The 14403-nt window shown below is 40.1% G+C and overlaps 1 protein-coding gene across 1 annotated transcript in view; it reads left to right on the top strand.

Annotated features, from left to right (window-relative positions):
* The first annotated feature begins 346 nt into the window (after window positions 1–346).
* The window catches only part of htr2aa (5-hydroxytryptamine (serotonin) receptor 2A, genome duplicate a), a 179017-nt gene continuing 164960 nt past the window's right edge, over window positions 347–14403 (top strand). Inside the window, exon 1 of the mRNA XM_004081654.5 lies at window positions 347–946. Within this exon, the coding sequence (XP_004081702.1) occupies window positions 499–946 (448 nt within the window). The 5' untranslated portion in view covers window positions 347–498. The remainder of the gene's footprint in view (window positions 947–14403) is intronic.

Consider the following 14403-nt stretch of genomic DNA (forward strand, 5'->3'; position numbering starts at 1 on the left):
CAGTTTCACTCTAGGATATAGTTTTCTATAAGGACCAGATCATGCGTCTGAAGAGAAACAGACTAACTGGAAAACTGCTTTAACCCTTGGAACACATGCAGATTTTCTATAACCCAGATTTGGCACGGATGTAGCATTTTTAGCATGAACACATCTTCCACTCTTCAGGGATGACTTCAAATGGATTCTATGATCCGGAGAAGAGACGCCTCCCCCCTTTTCTGTGAAGACGTGAGTCACGATAATTCCAGCACTTGGATTTTTGACATTTTGTTAAAGTGGTGAACACGTTTATACAGGATGTGGATCCTGACAGACAAGACATATTTACGGCTCCAATTTCCTCTGAGATGATGGGATGGATAAGTGAACGTAAATGACAATTCAAGGGACAAAACTGAAAGATGGGAAAAGGCAAAGAAATGAATAGTTGTGAGTTTCTGGCTCTTTCTTGACTCAGTAAGTGGTGATTTTCTATAGTTCTCCTGATCTGACAGCATGAACCTGCGTGGAGGTAACATGTCAGAGCTGATCTCCCACACTATCAGAGCTATCACAGCTCTGGAGTCCAAACCCTGGCCTCCGCCTGGACTTGAGGAAAATGTCCACAGAGTTGGGAATGCAACAAGCTTGGATTGTAAGGGGGTTGACGTGGCACGCAGCACAGTAGACAGGCAGTTGGGGAACTGGTCTCAGCGCGGTGCAGCTGGACTTTACGGATCTCAGTGTGCACCTTCACATCTGCCGGAGGAGAAGAACTGGGCATCGCTGCTGATTCTGGTGGTGATCGCCGTCACGGTCATGGGGAACATCCTGGTGATTCTGGCCGTGTCCTTGGAGAAGAAGCTGCAAAATGCCACAAACTACTTCCTGATGTCACTCGCAGTTGCTGACATGCTCCTGGGCATCTTGGTCATGCCAGTTTCCATGGTGACTATTCTCTACGGTAAGAGCAGAGCGTCAATCAAATTAAGCTTTATCAAGCTGACATTTAGTGTGATGATGACTGGAGTTGAGTCTCACAGCATTTATAGAATTGTTTCGTGACTACACAAAATGCACCTGGCTGCACGCGTTCCTCACTACGGATGATTTGTGTGTTCGTGACTGGTTATAGGCAAGAAATATTACACTTTCTCATTTCCGAGTTGGAGCTCTGTCAGAGTCTGATGGCTGTTTAGATCAGTGATCCAGTGTTTGGCTCTGCGGTGAAGCGAACTCCGCCTGGACAGGCAGGTCTCAGTTCATGCATGGCTTTGTGGTGGCAGTGGAAGACAGATGGAGAGCAGCAGTGTTGGAGGTGTTCAGGGCTGTTGTTGATAATGATGGGTTTATTTGGAGAGCTGCTTCAATGGAAAAATAACATGGCAAAGCCTGTGCTGTGTACGGATGAATGGGAAGGCTGATAGAACCCTGCTGCTGTGCAAAACAAGTCTCTCAATGCTACAACTTAAAAAAAGAGAATAGCTTATTGTCTTAGCAGTCTTTAACAAAGAACCGCGCAAGCTAAGACACATCGGTTTCAGCACATACACACCTACACACTTATCCCGTTTGTTTATGTTCCACCGCGAAGACAATTCCGACGTGCAAACATTAGTACCCCCCCCCCCCCCCCCTCCGAGCCATGTCCCACCGGGTGATTCGCGCCCCCCCTGAGATTCCCCTGCGCCCCACAGTTTGAGAACCACTGGCGTACACAGTTAAACATTTACAGTTTATCAAAGAGCGTGTGCTACGCAGGTGTTGCCAGTGACAGCTCCGGTGTTTTGCTACATATACACCGGACATGTGATGCATGTTTCAGAGTGCGCTTAAACCGCACAAACTGCAATTATTAATTTCTCCTCCATCAGATTCAGATCAATTTTCAGTGGATTGGCATTTTGGTGAATGAAAAGGACGCCATCCATACGTCGCTACCAAATCCGAGTCCCTTATTGGTCAAAGTTCAACCTGGTTTAACTTGTGTGTGCGTTCAATGGGTGTGTGTTTTTGTATGTACAGCCAAATGAAGGTCATAGAAACTCAACGCAGGAGTTTTGAATGCGGAAACCCGAAACGCGTGCTTACATAGACTTATCATTGGAAGTGGTCGTTTGATTTTGCATTGCTGAGGGGGTTGTGTGAACGTTGCTTCACAGTATTAATCCAATTACCGTTTGAACTCAGCAGCCATTCTCAAGCGAATGAACTTTGGAAAAAAAAATTATTTAAGTAAACCAACTGTAAGCTGGTTACCTATGGAGATGTGAATACAAGCTTTTTCCTTTGAACAAATACTAAGACCAAAACCAGATGTTTGAAAATTTATTACTGTAGTAGAAAATTCACATGGGTACATTTTGTCCTTTTTTAATTTGCCCCAAATTTTCTATCCTTGGGGGGGTCCATTTTGTTTGGCAGGTGTGAAAACTCACCAGACATGATAACTCTGGTCCACATGAGATGCATGCTCATGTTTAGCCCATAAGAGGTACTTATGATGATCAGAGGATGAGCGCCACATTCTGGCATTCTTCTTCATGCTTTGTTCTTTTCCTGTTTTGAGATTTTTTTGAGGATCTGCTAAAACAATGTGGTTTTACCAGAAAGGGTGTAAAAGCGTAAAATGTATTAACTGTCACACCACACACTACACACCATAAAACAAAGTATATCCTGTCAGGCCGAATCCACACACTTCCCCTACCCCCTCAGCTTCTCCCTTATCCTTACATTTATTATTCCAAGTGGGGATTTAAGTAAAAATGCTGTCCTCAAATTCGGACAACACTACCCCTCGATGAAATCATGAATAGTCGCTGGGTAGCTACGATAGTGCGTAGCTGTCAGCACTTGGAAAATACAGAACATCGGTCTGATAATTATATGCCCCTACTGTTGGAGGGGTAGGTAGAAGCCTGAGGGGTACAGGAAGAATTCGGATTCTGCCTCAGAGTTTCCTTTTTTCCCCCAGAAATGTCAAGTTGTTGTTTTTTGGGAGTTTTAGTAGTTTTAACAAAACAAAGAAGACAACCTTTCGTGCACAGGCTGTGAGATCTGCTGTGTTTCCTGTGGTCTTGAAGCATATCTGTTTGTTCTGTGCATTAAAGTCACCTCTGGAAAAGGTGATTTTTACCAGCCTGTCATCACTCAACCTGCTTACATCCATTACAGCTCACATAAAGACAGCTATAAAGCCAACACAGCGTGCCTTTATTCCCACAGCAAAGATTAGTGTGAGCAAAAAGGAGATAAATAAAAAAAGTTGGCAAAGCAGCTGGCTTCAAGTCAAAGAATCACTGTTGTACAGAGGCCGAAATTTGAATTATCACTAATTACATTACAGAGTTTTTATCATTGATGGCGGCATAATGCTGTTGCTGCTGGCCGATATATTATTATTATGTCCTTTTAGAGACATTACAGACCTGCTGTTTTCTTTACAAATCAGGACAACGCCAGAGTGGGGTTCAATTTTACAGAATCAGAGAAATCTTTCAGTCTTCTTTAGACGGCAGCACGTATTTCCTTTTTAGATCTTCAGGGGTGTGATAGCTTTTATCAAAGTGATTCTCTGTAGAGATTACCACAGGGCGTGGCAAAAAAAACCTAAACAGAGTTTTCCAAGATAAAGTGTTTCATTGTTAAACAATAATTTGAAGAAAAAAAAAATCAGTTTCCCCAAAAATGTTCTAGAAATTTCCTCTGATTAAACAGATTTGATTAAAAAACAGCACCAGATGACGGTTTAAAAAGGACAAAATTTATTTTTCAACTTAAAGCAACAAAACTAGCAGAAGCGTTGGGGCTGCAGTGACCTTTGTAGTGGTAGGTAGTCTCCTCCATGAATGAAAACATCCCCTGGTGGAGACTGCTGCAAAATGTACAATAAAATTGTGATAAAGTTCATGCTTACCTGTTCTAAAATCAAAATAAAATCAACAACTAGCAAATCAAATGCCTTTATTTAACAGACAGGCAACATGTTACATGTTCATTTCAGTTTGTAAAAAAGATGAAATGATGCTATTTTAAATGCTGACAAAACAGCTGTACACATTGATTATTGAAGCTTCTAAAATCTACCAACAAATTAAATTGCCCCCTTGGCCAAACCCACAAATAGTGTTGTGTGTGTGAAAAGCTCTGTGATAAAAGTGGAAGAAATCCCAACATTCAGACATGTTTTTGTGTTTTTTCAACAGTCATGAAATATCTAAGAAGCTTTAAATGTCTGAGATTGATTTTCAGTATATCTAAGCTTTCCAGTGACATTTTTCTGAATGTCAACTTTGAGTTTAATGTCGGAGCTAAAACATCTGACCTCATTCACAGGTTTGATATTTTACCGAATAATTTCAGTTTATAAATGATGCACTGCTAAGTCAGCATTTAATGCATAGCGGGAACTTTTCAGCCGTTCTGCAAGCTTCTGCATTTCTTGTTATTTGCCAATGAATTCACTATGGAAAAAAATGCTGTTTCCTTTTTTTTGGGGTCTTTTAACAGATGACATTGTGATTTTTTTTTTGGCTATTATATATTTCTTTGAAATGATTGAAAGATTAATTATAGTAAAATTCGTCTTTGTATATGTATTTGTCTTATAGTTTTTCTGTTTGTACCTGAGGGTCCTTTGATTATTTCCTGAGCTACCATTCAAACAGCCCATTTGTCCTGTGAGTGTTGCACTCCACCGCAGGATTCCCTTTGTAACTAATATTTCTATAGTCATCTTCATGCAAAGACTTTGATTTCATTGTGGGTTTTGCATTTTGCATATCATCTAGTCCAGACAGATAGGAGAAACAGCTGGGATCATAATTTCAAACACTTCCAAGTCTGAGGCTTCAATCCTTGTTTGCTGAAGACCAGACAGAACTGTTGGGGTTCAGATGCTGTAACTCATCCCCAGTTTGGGTGCTGTCATGATGCTTTCTGCACACCTCCTTTCAATAGCTCCTTTCAATGGAGCTGATCTCCCATGGTGAGAAGGAGAGGGCAGGTACATGAATCAATCCTTGCCCACTGCATCAAAGAAATAACAGAAATCCAAATTTCTTAATAAGATGTGATATACAGTACAGTGATCCCTCGCTATAACACGGTTTACTTTTCACGGTTTCGCTACTTCACGGATTTGCATCGTGTTCTGCATTCTGATTGGCTAAAAAGTCACTCCGCTTTTTCTCTACCTGTGCGTCAATAACGTTGCAGTTTAATATGTAAACGTACGTAAATCAGCTTGCCAAATTTACAACACATACGTGCAAATTCTCTTGCAATTTCGAGTTTCTTTAAAACCCATAGAAAAAGAGCGACAACAACTGCCTATCACTATGTTCTTCTCCCGGACAAACACACCTCCATCGCGGGCTTCAAAAGAAGAAAACACTGCAGAGTGGAGTCAGGATGCAGCAGCTCAGTCTGAAGAGCAGTGAAACACACCTGAGTCACTATTTGTCCAACTGTACTTTGTATTTTTTATAATCATTTTAAATTTTCTCCCGTATAATTCAATTACTCTCGGGCCGCAATCTCCGCAATTTGAAGCTTTCTGTTCACGGTGATGATTAAAATTATTATTAGACAGTACAGTACAGAAGTTATTTGTTGAAAAAACTTTTCTAAAGTACTTTTATTTGTGAAACAAATGCTTGAGCCTGTAAAATGGTTTGTTCTTTCTTTTCAATGTATAATAGAGTTTTTAATTGTATAATACTTGTTAAAAAAATAGAGGTTTCTACTTCACGGATTTTACCTATCACGGGTTCTTTTTGGAACGTAACCCCCGCGATAAACAAGGGTTTACTGTAAACCCTTTGATAAAATCCACAAAAAAAATTGCAAAATATTTTTTTTCTTAATGAACGTTTATAGAATCAATAATGCTATGTTGGGTGATTTGTTGTTTTCTGCTCACAACAATGTTGGTTTAAGATGCAAAAATATTCACATTGATTCATACATTTTTAACATGGTGTACCTGTAGTTTTATATTTGGCTAAAATTTTCCTTTTTTTCGGTACAGTAAGCAGAAAAGAAGAGAAATAAGAATAGCAATTGATGAGTTATTCTCACCATAAGGTTTTGAAAATTAGCCAAACTTTTCCTGCCAAAAGTGTTTGATGGAAGCAGCCGTTTTAAATTGAGTAGGGAAAGCCCTTCTACTGCCCCTACTGGAATGATGATGAACTACAGGGCAGAAAACATGGACCATGCACTGTATATTTAATGAGTTTTTAAGAAATATTGGGATCATTGTAATGGAATAGGGGTAAAAAATATGTGTATTAAAAATGTAACGAATGGTTATATAAAGTTAACTAACTGAGATAAATGCTTGAATGTGAAGCATTTTCATACAGTTTCAGAGCAGGTGAGTTGGATTTTTGGTCCACAAGCCAACCTTCCACTATTGAGAACCTCAGCACTGCACACTTACTTTGAGCACTGCTGACATTTCTACTGGTATCTTACCGCTGCAAGATAACCGTTTTCTCTGCTCCCTTTCACTTTGACTGTTGATCCTTCGTCACATTTAAGCACACACACACACTTATGCCCTTCATTGTTGCCCTTTTCCAGATGATCTTTGCTCCTTTACGTCTCAGTGAAGCGCTGCAGAAATAACAGGCTTTATGAGCCGAGTGGCAGATTCATTTGCATTAGAAGAAGCGCTCAAATTAGTAAGAAGATGGAAAGCTTCCAAATCAACAACCTCCCTTGATTATTACTCATGTTCGCTTGCTCTTTAGTGAGAAGACAAAAGCATTCATTATCCACGCATAGCCAAGATAAACCCTCACCACAATTATGTTCTTGTGTTCTGCACAATTTCTGATTTGGTTACTAATTTAAAAAACAAACACATTTATTTCAGGGTGAATTACGCTGATGATCTGAGTAAATGAGCAATAATTTGGAGATGTAGTAGGAAGAAAAGACACGCGGCTGAGGCGGGCCATGGAGGAGTTTACAGATTGGACTTTCCAGCTGATTGTGTGAAACTACTTTATTATTGGGATCATTTATGGGGTTATGGGAGCAGACACGATGTGACATGATATTAATGACCAGACCAGGGGAGAGCCAAAGATGTGGGTGCAGCTAAAAGGCTGCTTTGACTGGCTTCCTTGTGTAATTTCCTTTCAATTCAGCCCTCGTGCTGCTGAAAATGCAAAACTGCAGGAGAAATGTTTGTAGCATTTGTTTTCATCAATATGCCAGAGAATTTCAAATAGATCCATAGTTTTTAGAACTTCCCTTTTTTTTTAATACATATATACAGTATATGTGTTTGTGTATATATATAATTTTCTTTCCATATAATGCACACTTTGAAGGCCATTATCCCACATATACCATGATCACTTACAAAATAAATAAATATTCAGTCAGTTTTTTGTACTTTATTCTTGTTATTTTGTTTGGTTAAGATTGTTTTTTCCCCCTAAAAAAGTAGACTACTTGTTACGTGGTTCCCCTGCCAAAGGTAGTTTCCTCTGTCACGGCACAACTTCTTGCATCGTTGATTTATTTCATAGCACTTATATTTTGCCTCAAAAAGCGTGAAAAGAGGGTGGATGTTTACGATTATGCTTTATTCTGAGGCTTGTGGGAGTTTATTGTCATATTTGAATTTATTTCCCACATATTTTATGTACAACAACATTGACACGGATTATGTTAGGTCGCTGTTCCAGCCTGCCAGTATCTGTGCCCCCCAATAATTTGCAGTAGAAACGACAACACTTTAAAAATTCTCCATTGTTAAATACTTCAATTACAAAGTCACTTTAAAAAAGTGCGTTTCATATTGTAAATTAGCCAAAAAAAGATATTTTTCATTTCTATTGTTTTTTTTTAAGAAAAAACTCTTGTTTTTAGCAGAATACATGGAATGAAATGCATGTATGACCATAAACTCCCAATGGCCGCGGAATAAAATATAACATAAGGATCTAGCTTTATTGTGTGCTTTTTGGGGCAAAACAAAAGTGCTATGAAACAAATCAATGATGCCTGAAACTGGGGAAACAAATTCTGGCAGGGGAAACATATCTTGGCACAACATCGGACCAACCTCAACTGCAGCAGTAAAGGAAATTGATGTATACACTGATCGTCATGATGGGTTAATTAAAGCATCAGTTCAGAGAAAAAGTTCACCTCTTACTGCTTGTTTTTATCCAGATGATGAAGCAAACGTTTATTTAAAGAAACCAGCACAGTGATATAGAACATTTAAGCTATGTGACCGGAACTTCTTTTTTAGGTGTGCATTATCACTTTTTTATCCACATATTGCAGCTAAACAGAATCTATTCACCCGGACCATGGTATGAATATATGTAACCAACCCTTATTACTGCTTTCATATTTATATTTCTTTACATGTTGATTGGCTTTTCTTATTTTGTTTTTTTGTTTGATTTTCCCAGCAATATCTGCTTCTTTAGCATTTTTCCTTGATTTTAACTAGTGTGGGTGGTGACCTTTCTCCTTCTTTACTCAGTCTGTTGTCCTCTTGTCTACTCCATCCATCTCATCCCAGGCTTGTTAAGATGTTTTTGGATTCCTGATCTTTTCATATTTCGTTTTTTGAGGTTCGTTCATTTTGGTTTTCCTGCTTTGCTGTGTCCTACTTTTTATTCAGATTATTCTTTCATCAAAGTACTTCTTTCACTCTTCCTCCTGAGTCTTGCAGTATTTCCATCCTCTCCTCAGATGACTTTTTCTAGCTGGTAAAACGTTAAAACTAAAACAAACTTAGGTTTCATTTCAGATAAATATTTATCTTGAAAAAAAGTAATTAGAATCACAGATAAACTTCATTTATGAACACACACTATCATATGAAGTGTATTGAAAATAAGAAGCTGAACTCAACGCTGTACTGAACAAAAGGATTTGTAACTTTAAAGGATTTTCATCATAAAATCCATACATGGTAACACAAACTGCTTTCTGTTCTTAACTTAAACACGTCATTTATTTCCATGTTCCAGAAAAAGGTTCTAGCATATGCAAATGTTAATTTAAAAACTGGTAAGGAAGATAAAAAGACTAAGTATGCTGAAATGACAGCAAGCAGAAAAATGACATGACAGCATCATACAGTGGCTACAGATTCACGTTCCATCACATCCCAAAGGTTGATACAAGGCAGGATGGATCCATGCCTTCATGTTGTTGATGCCAAATTCTGACCCAATCATCCAAATCAGACCAGACAATATTTTTCCAATCTTCTATCATCCAGTTTTGGTGAGTCTTTGTGGATTGTAGCATCAGTTTCTTGTTCTTAGCTGACAGGAGTGGTACCTTGTATGGTCTTCTGCTGAAATTTGCCTTAATAAACAGTTGGACAGGTGGGGCTAATAAAGTGACAGGTAAGTGTACATGGTTCAATATTTTCAGAAATGTATTACACGTGTCCAACAGAGTACAACAGAGTTCAGGACTGAGAGCAGTAAGAATAAAAAAAGTATAAAAGTTTAGGTGATTAGGTGAAACGAGACGTTTTATAAAATATATGACTGTAGAACCTATAAACAGCAGCAACGTAGTGATTAACAAAGTTAATCATCCCTGCTGGAAACCCATGAATAAAAAGACACTCGTCATGAAGGGCCACCTCAGACACGAAGGGAGGACTAAGAGTGTGCAGGGACAATAGAATGACTAATAATAGACAAAACATGGCACATATCTGTAGCGGCCTCAGCCGAGGTGTCTGCCTTTATGAATTGGGGCTTTCCTGTCAGTGCAGTGGGACTGAATGCTCCTGATCCACCTGTGCCTGTTAGCACTGTCACTGTTAACATGGTGCGCTTCATGCTGCACTCTCCCACCGTTGCTGGCAGGGTTGCTCAGCTCTGGGTTTGTGTTCTCACACAAACAACACTTTTATGGTGTAAACTTTGAGTGTTCTGAATCCGCATTGTTTGGGTTTTCAGATGATTCCTTCCAGTCACGTGAAGCGCGGTCATTATATGTGTAAGGGCGCTCCCTTAGAGCTTAACAGCCAAATGCTGAAGGGGTTTCTCATTGGCTGACGTCTTGCCTGTCTTGTCTGGCTGTGCTGGCAGATGGCATGGCTCGATTACAAATCATCTCTGTCTTACAAATCTATTTGTCTAGAAGAAACATCACTAGTATCTTGGGTAATTTAGGATTACCATAACTTTGTGGCTGTGGGGATAAACTGTTTGGGACTTTAGTCTCCTGTTACGTCCCCAACAGGCAGACTTGTCTGGAGTCTAAGGGAAAACACAAAAAGGGGACTATATGGGACCATGAAAACTGGACTACAGGAAGATAACCAACACAGTTTATTAAAGAAAAAGAGTGCTGATTTAAACAAAAAGATGAAACAAAGGGATTGGAACAATGGCCAAACATAAAATAAGTCAGGGAAACAACTGACCCAGCGACGTTGACCGTCGGAGTCAGCAGCTCTCGCTAAGTCTAACTATTGAAAGGAGCAAACAAAGCCTGCAAATAAAGACTACCAAGGTCCAACCCCAAACTAAATTAACAAACCCAGCAGTATAAGACTGCTGAGGACAAAGAGGGAAAAAGAGAAACAAATAGTGATGTGACGTTCTGTATTAAGGCTTCGTTGGCTTGTGTCCAGTATTGGAGGAGGAGTTTCTGCAAAGCGCGTATCGAGGTTTGCTTCATTTAGGGAGGAGCTGAAAATGATGACATCCAAAGTTTTGCTGCCTGGCTGTCCGACATGACTGATTCATGAAATGCTTTAGATTTTGCTGCAGGTTTGACAGCTACATGAATCCTTCGGTGTCCATTCAAAATTTGTGTGTTTGATGGAGAGTTATGGTCAGTGAGAGTCTGGAGGCAGTTTAGACAGAGGTAGAGATTCTGGAGAGAATTTGGAGTTTAGGAGACACTGTTTGTTTTTTGCCCACAATCGTTGACCTTTCCAGTGATTGTGGGCAGGCTCATACAAGTATGGGGTGGAGTCGTGGGCATGGAGCTTCAGTCCAAATGGGTGAAGAAAAGGAATGTGAGCTCTGAAGTATGTGTTTACTTCCGTTTGTGAGAAGACAGAGATGCAGATCTGCAGTGAACAGAGACATGCACAGGATTTTAGAGGGGCAGGGGCTCAAAGCCAGAAAAGGGCGGCAAAAACACTTTTTTTTCTCCTTTAAACAATACGAAAATTAAAGTTTTTTTTTTTAAATTAATCTACTAATAGATAAATACTCAGTGTCTCTATTTTCTTCAATAAACTGTGTTGTTCATCTTCCTGGTGTCCAGTTTTCATTTATGTATAATTACTGTCAAAATGACTTCATTCACTTTATCATAGACTTGCTGCAGGCATAATCAACATGAATAAAGTTTAATCCAGATGGTAATCAAATAAAATAAAATCAAGCTTTATTTATATAGCACTTTTACAACTCAGGTTACTCAAAGTGCTTTGCATAAAATATAATCAAATTTCAAATTTAAAACCTACACAAACAACCCCCCCCCCCTGCCACACACACACACAGACACACACACTCACACATACACACACACCATGATAAAGAGAGTGATAAAATGATGCAATGTAAAAAGAAAAAACAAGAAAAATAACATTTTAGAGATCCTACAACTTTTATGCCCAGAATGCTGAAATTAATATTTTATGGGCGGCCGTGGTGCAGTGGTAGGGTGGTCGACCCATGATCATAAGATTGCAGGTTCGATTCCCGCCTTGCCCGCTCATGTGTCGAAGTGTCCTTGGGCAAGACACTGAACCCCACCGTGCCTCTGGTGGGAGGTTGGCGCCAGTGTTCGGCAGCGGAGCCACCACCAGTATGTGTGTGTGCATGGGTGAATGGGACTGACTGTAAAGCGCTTTGGGCCTTCAAAAGAAGGTAGAAAGCGCTATATAAGTATACGCCATTTACCATTATGATATCATCCTTTTGCTATGAAGATTTTGTGGTTTAGTTTGGTTGTTCATTGGTGTTTTTGTCATGTTGTGCTGTCTGTCAATAATGTAAAATATCTACAGCTCTCTTTATTTCTGTTAATTGTCTTTAGTGAGTAGAAGTCTCTGGTTTTCAGTTTTACCAGGTCATCTGCTTTTTTTGTTTTTTGTTTGTCCACTGTCTTTGTCCTGTTTAAGTTTATTTATTAAATGTTAACGTTTCTGCCTCCAAGCCCAATTTTCTGTATTTGGCTCCTGCACCTCCAGTTTCTGACAGTTGTATTCAATGTGACTGGTTCTGGATTGGGATTCACAGCTAAATTCTCTTTTGCATCTTATCCTCTAATCACTGACTTTCGTTGTGATTGGACATATTTTAATACAGAAGTTAGTGAATAATGCAGAGTTTAAAGAAGGCATTTCTAATCAGAAAATATTACTGTCATGGCGTCGTAGACGTGGCAGACCCAGTTGCTGAAACCCGGAAGTAAACTCTTGACCAGAAATAGTTTGCAAAGAGGTTTTAATTCTCTTAGGGGTTTACAGAGTCTCCAAGAGAGCGTAGCTTGAATAATCTTCGGATGCGTGGGGGGAAGCCGAGGATGGGGGAAACCAACTTGAGGTTGAGCAGGACACAGAGGACGGCGGAGCAACTTGAAGTGAGGCGTGGGCGCCGAGGACGGCGGGACCAGCGTGGAACGTGGAGTGGAGCTCTGCCGCAGGAACCAGCGTGACCAGTGGGAGATGAACCTGAAAGTGAGCACAAGCAAGGTAAGTAACGTGACTTGACTAGGTTTAGAAGATACTAAAAGGCCAGACGTAAGCACCAGAGTGAGTATAACAAACTGGCACTGGATACTGGAGAGGAGAACCCTTAAGAAGGCAGGCAGGAGATGAGGAGATGCAGGACAGCTGGTTCCAATCAGCAGAGCAGGAGCAGGAGTGCTGGGAGGGGGAGGTGGCTGACACAGGCACCGTGACAATTACGTTCTTTAGGTTCAGACCTATAGTGAGGAAGCTATGAATTTGGCATAAATACTGTTCATTTATTTTGAAAATTCCCTGTGTTTTAATATGAACTTAGTACCCAACTTTCATCATTTCCTAATTTTCCTTTGTGGTCAAGAATTTATGTATCTATTTTTATCAATACATAACACACAAAGAAATTACACAGCAATGTAAATGTTTAGTAAACTTCTTTATTTTGCTGACATGTTTTTTGCACCGCACCAACACAAGCCCAACTTCTGCCCTTCCCTGAATAAGGCCTTCTCTGTCATTGGGCACACCTGCCAGGTGAGCAGAATGACAGGGCAGGCAAAAAGGGTGCAGCACAGCAGCAGCAAGATGCAACATCTTCCTCCACTGAAGTGACCAACATTTTTTTCAGTTTATCCTGGCTTCGTTTTTGTCTTGACTTTTTTTGGGACTGTCAAACTGCCGTTTACAGTTTGACAGTGTGCTTATAATAATATATATAATATAATATAATAATCCCAAAGCAACCACAAGGGGGCACATTCCATCATGTGCATGTCCCAGACCAGATGAACTGACTTACCGACTTTGATGAGACGGATGTTAAAGCAGAGACATGCGACATCAGTTCATCTGTATCGATTTTGTCTGAAGGGTCCACTCAGCGGTTTGAGGCGGCCAAAGACTTTGCTGTGAAGCACTCTCTGTTACTCAAGCCATGCTTTCTGAAAGTCAGTTGCTTAGTAATCAATGCTGAAGCCTTTCTCAGCCTATGGTTATTTGGTTACCACAGGCAACAGTCAAAACCAGGAGAATCTATGAAAACAGTCATCAGGCCTGAGCTGTGAGGACTGAATACACCTTCTTCCCTCCCATTCTGTTTCTGTCCTCCTTCAGCTCTTCAGAGCATTAATGACTGTATGTCATTGGGATTTAACTGCTCCTTTGTCACTAATGCTCCTTCTCTGGTTTGGATGTCTGCCAGATGGTTCATGTCTCTTTCAGAGTGCAGATATTCTCTTCTTCTGCTTAAACATTCATTTAGACAGGCATTTGAAAAAAGAAAAGTAAATAAACAAACCAAAATAGGCTTCCTTTGTGCAGTTCAACTCAGATACTATGCTCTATTGACGTAATTCCAGCGGAGGCTAAAGTGGAGAAAAGATTCTGAAGTGGAGAAAATCAGCCTTGCGCTTATATGTACCACTGCACAGTAATGAAATGCTCACGTAATCAAAATATATCAGCGGATTCTGTTGGAGAAAAGCAGCTTTGTATCATAAGAACAGGCAGAAAGCTGGATCCAAATGCAGCAGGTTTATTAGCTCAGCTAAAAGCCCACAAAGCTAAATCAGAGACAGGTAAGCAAGGGTCAATAACAGGCATAAGATCATCAGAGGAGAGACAGGGTAGTCAGGATCCAGGCGAGAGTTGGGGCAGGCGGCAGGCAAACAGAGCCAGACACTAACTAGGTCAGGAGACAG

This window comes from Oryzias latipes, chromosome 21 (assembly GCF_053564925.1).
Source record: "Oryzias latipes strain Hd-rR chromosome 21, Olatipes_Hd-rR_3.1".
Taxonomy (NCBI): Eukaryota; Metazoa; Chordata; class Actinopteri; order Beloniformes; family Adrianichthyidae; genus Oryzias; species Oryzias latipes.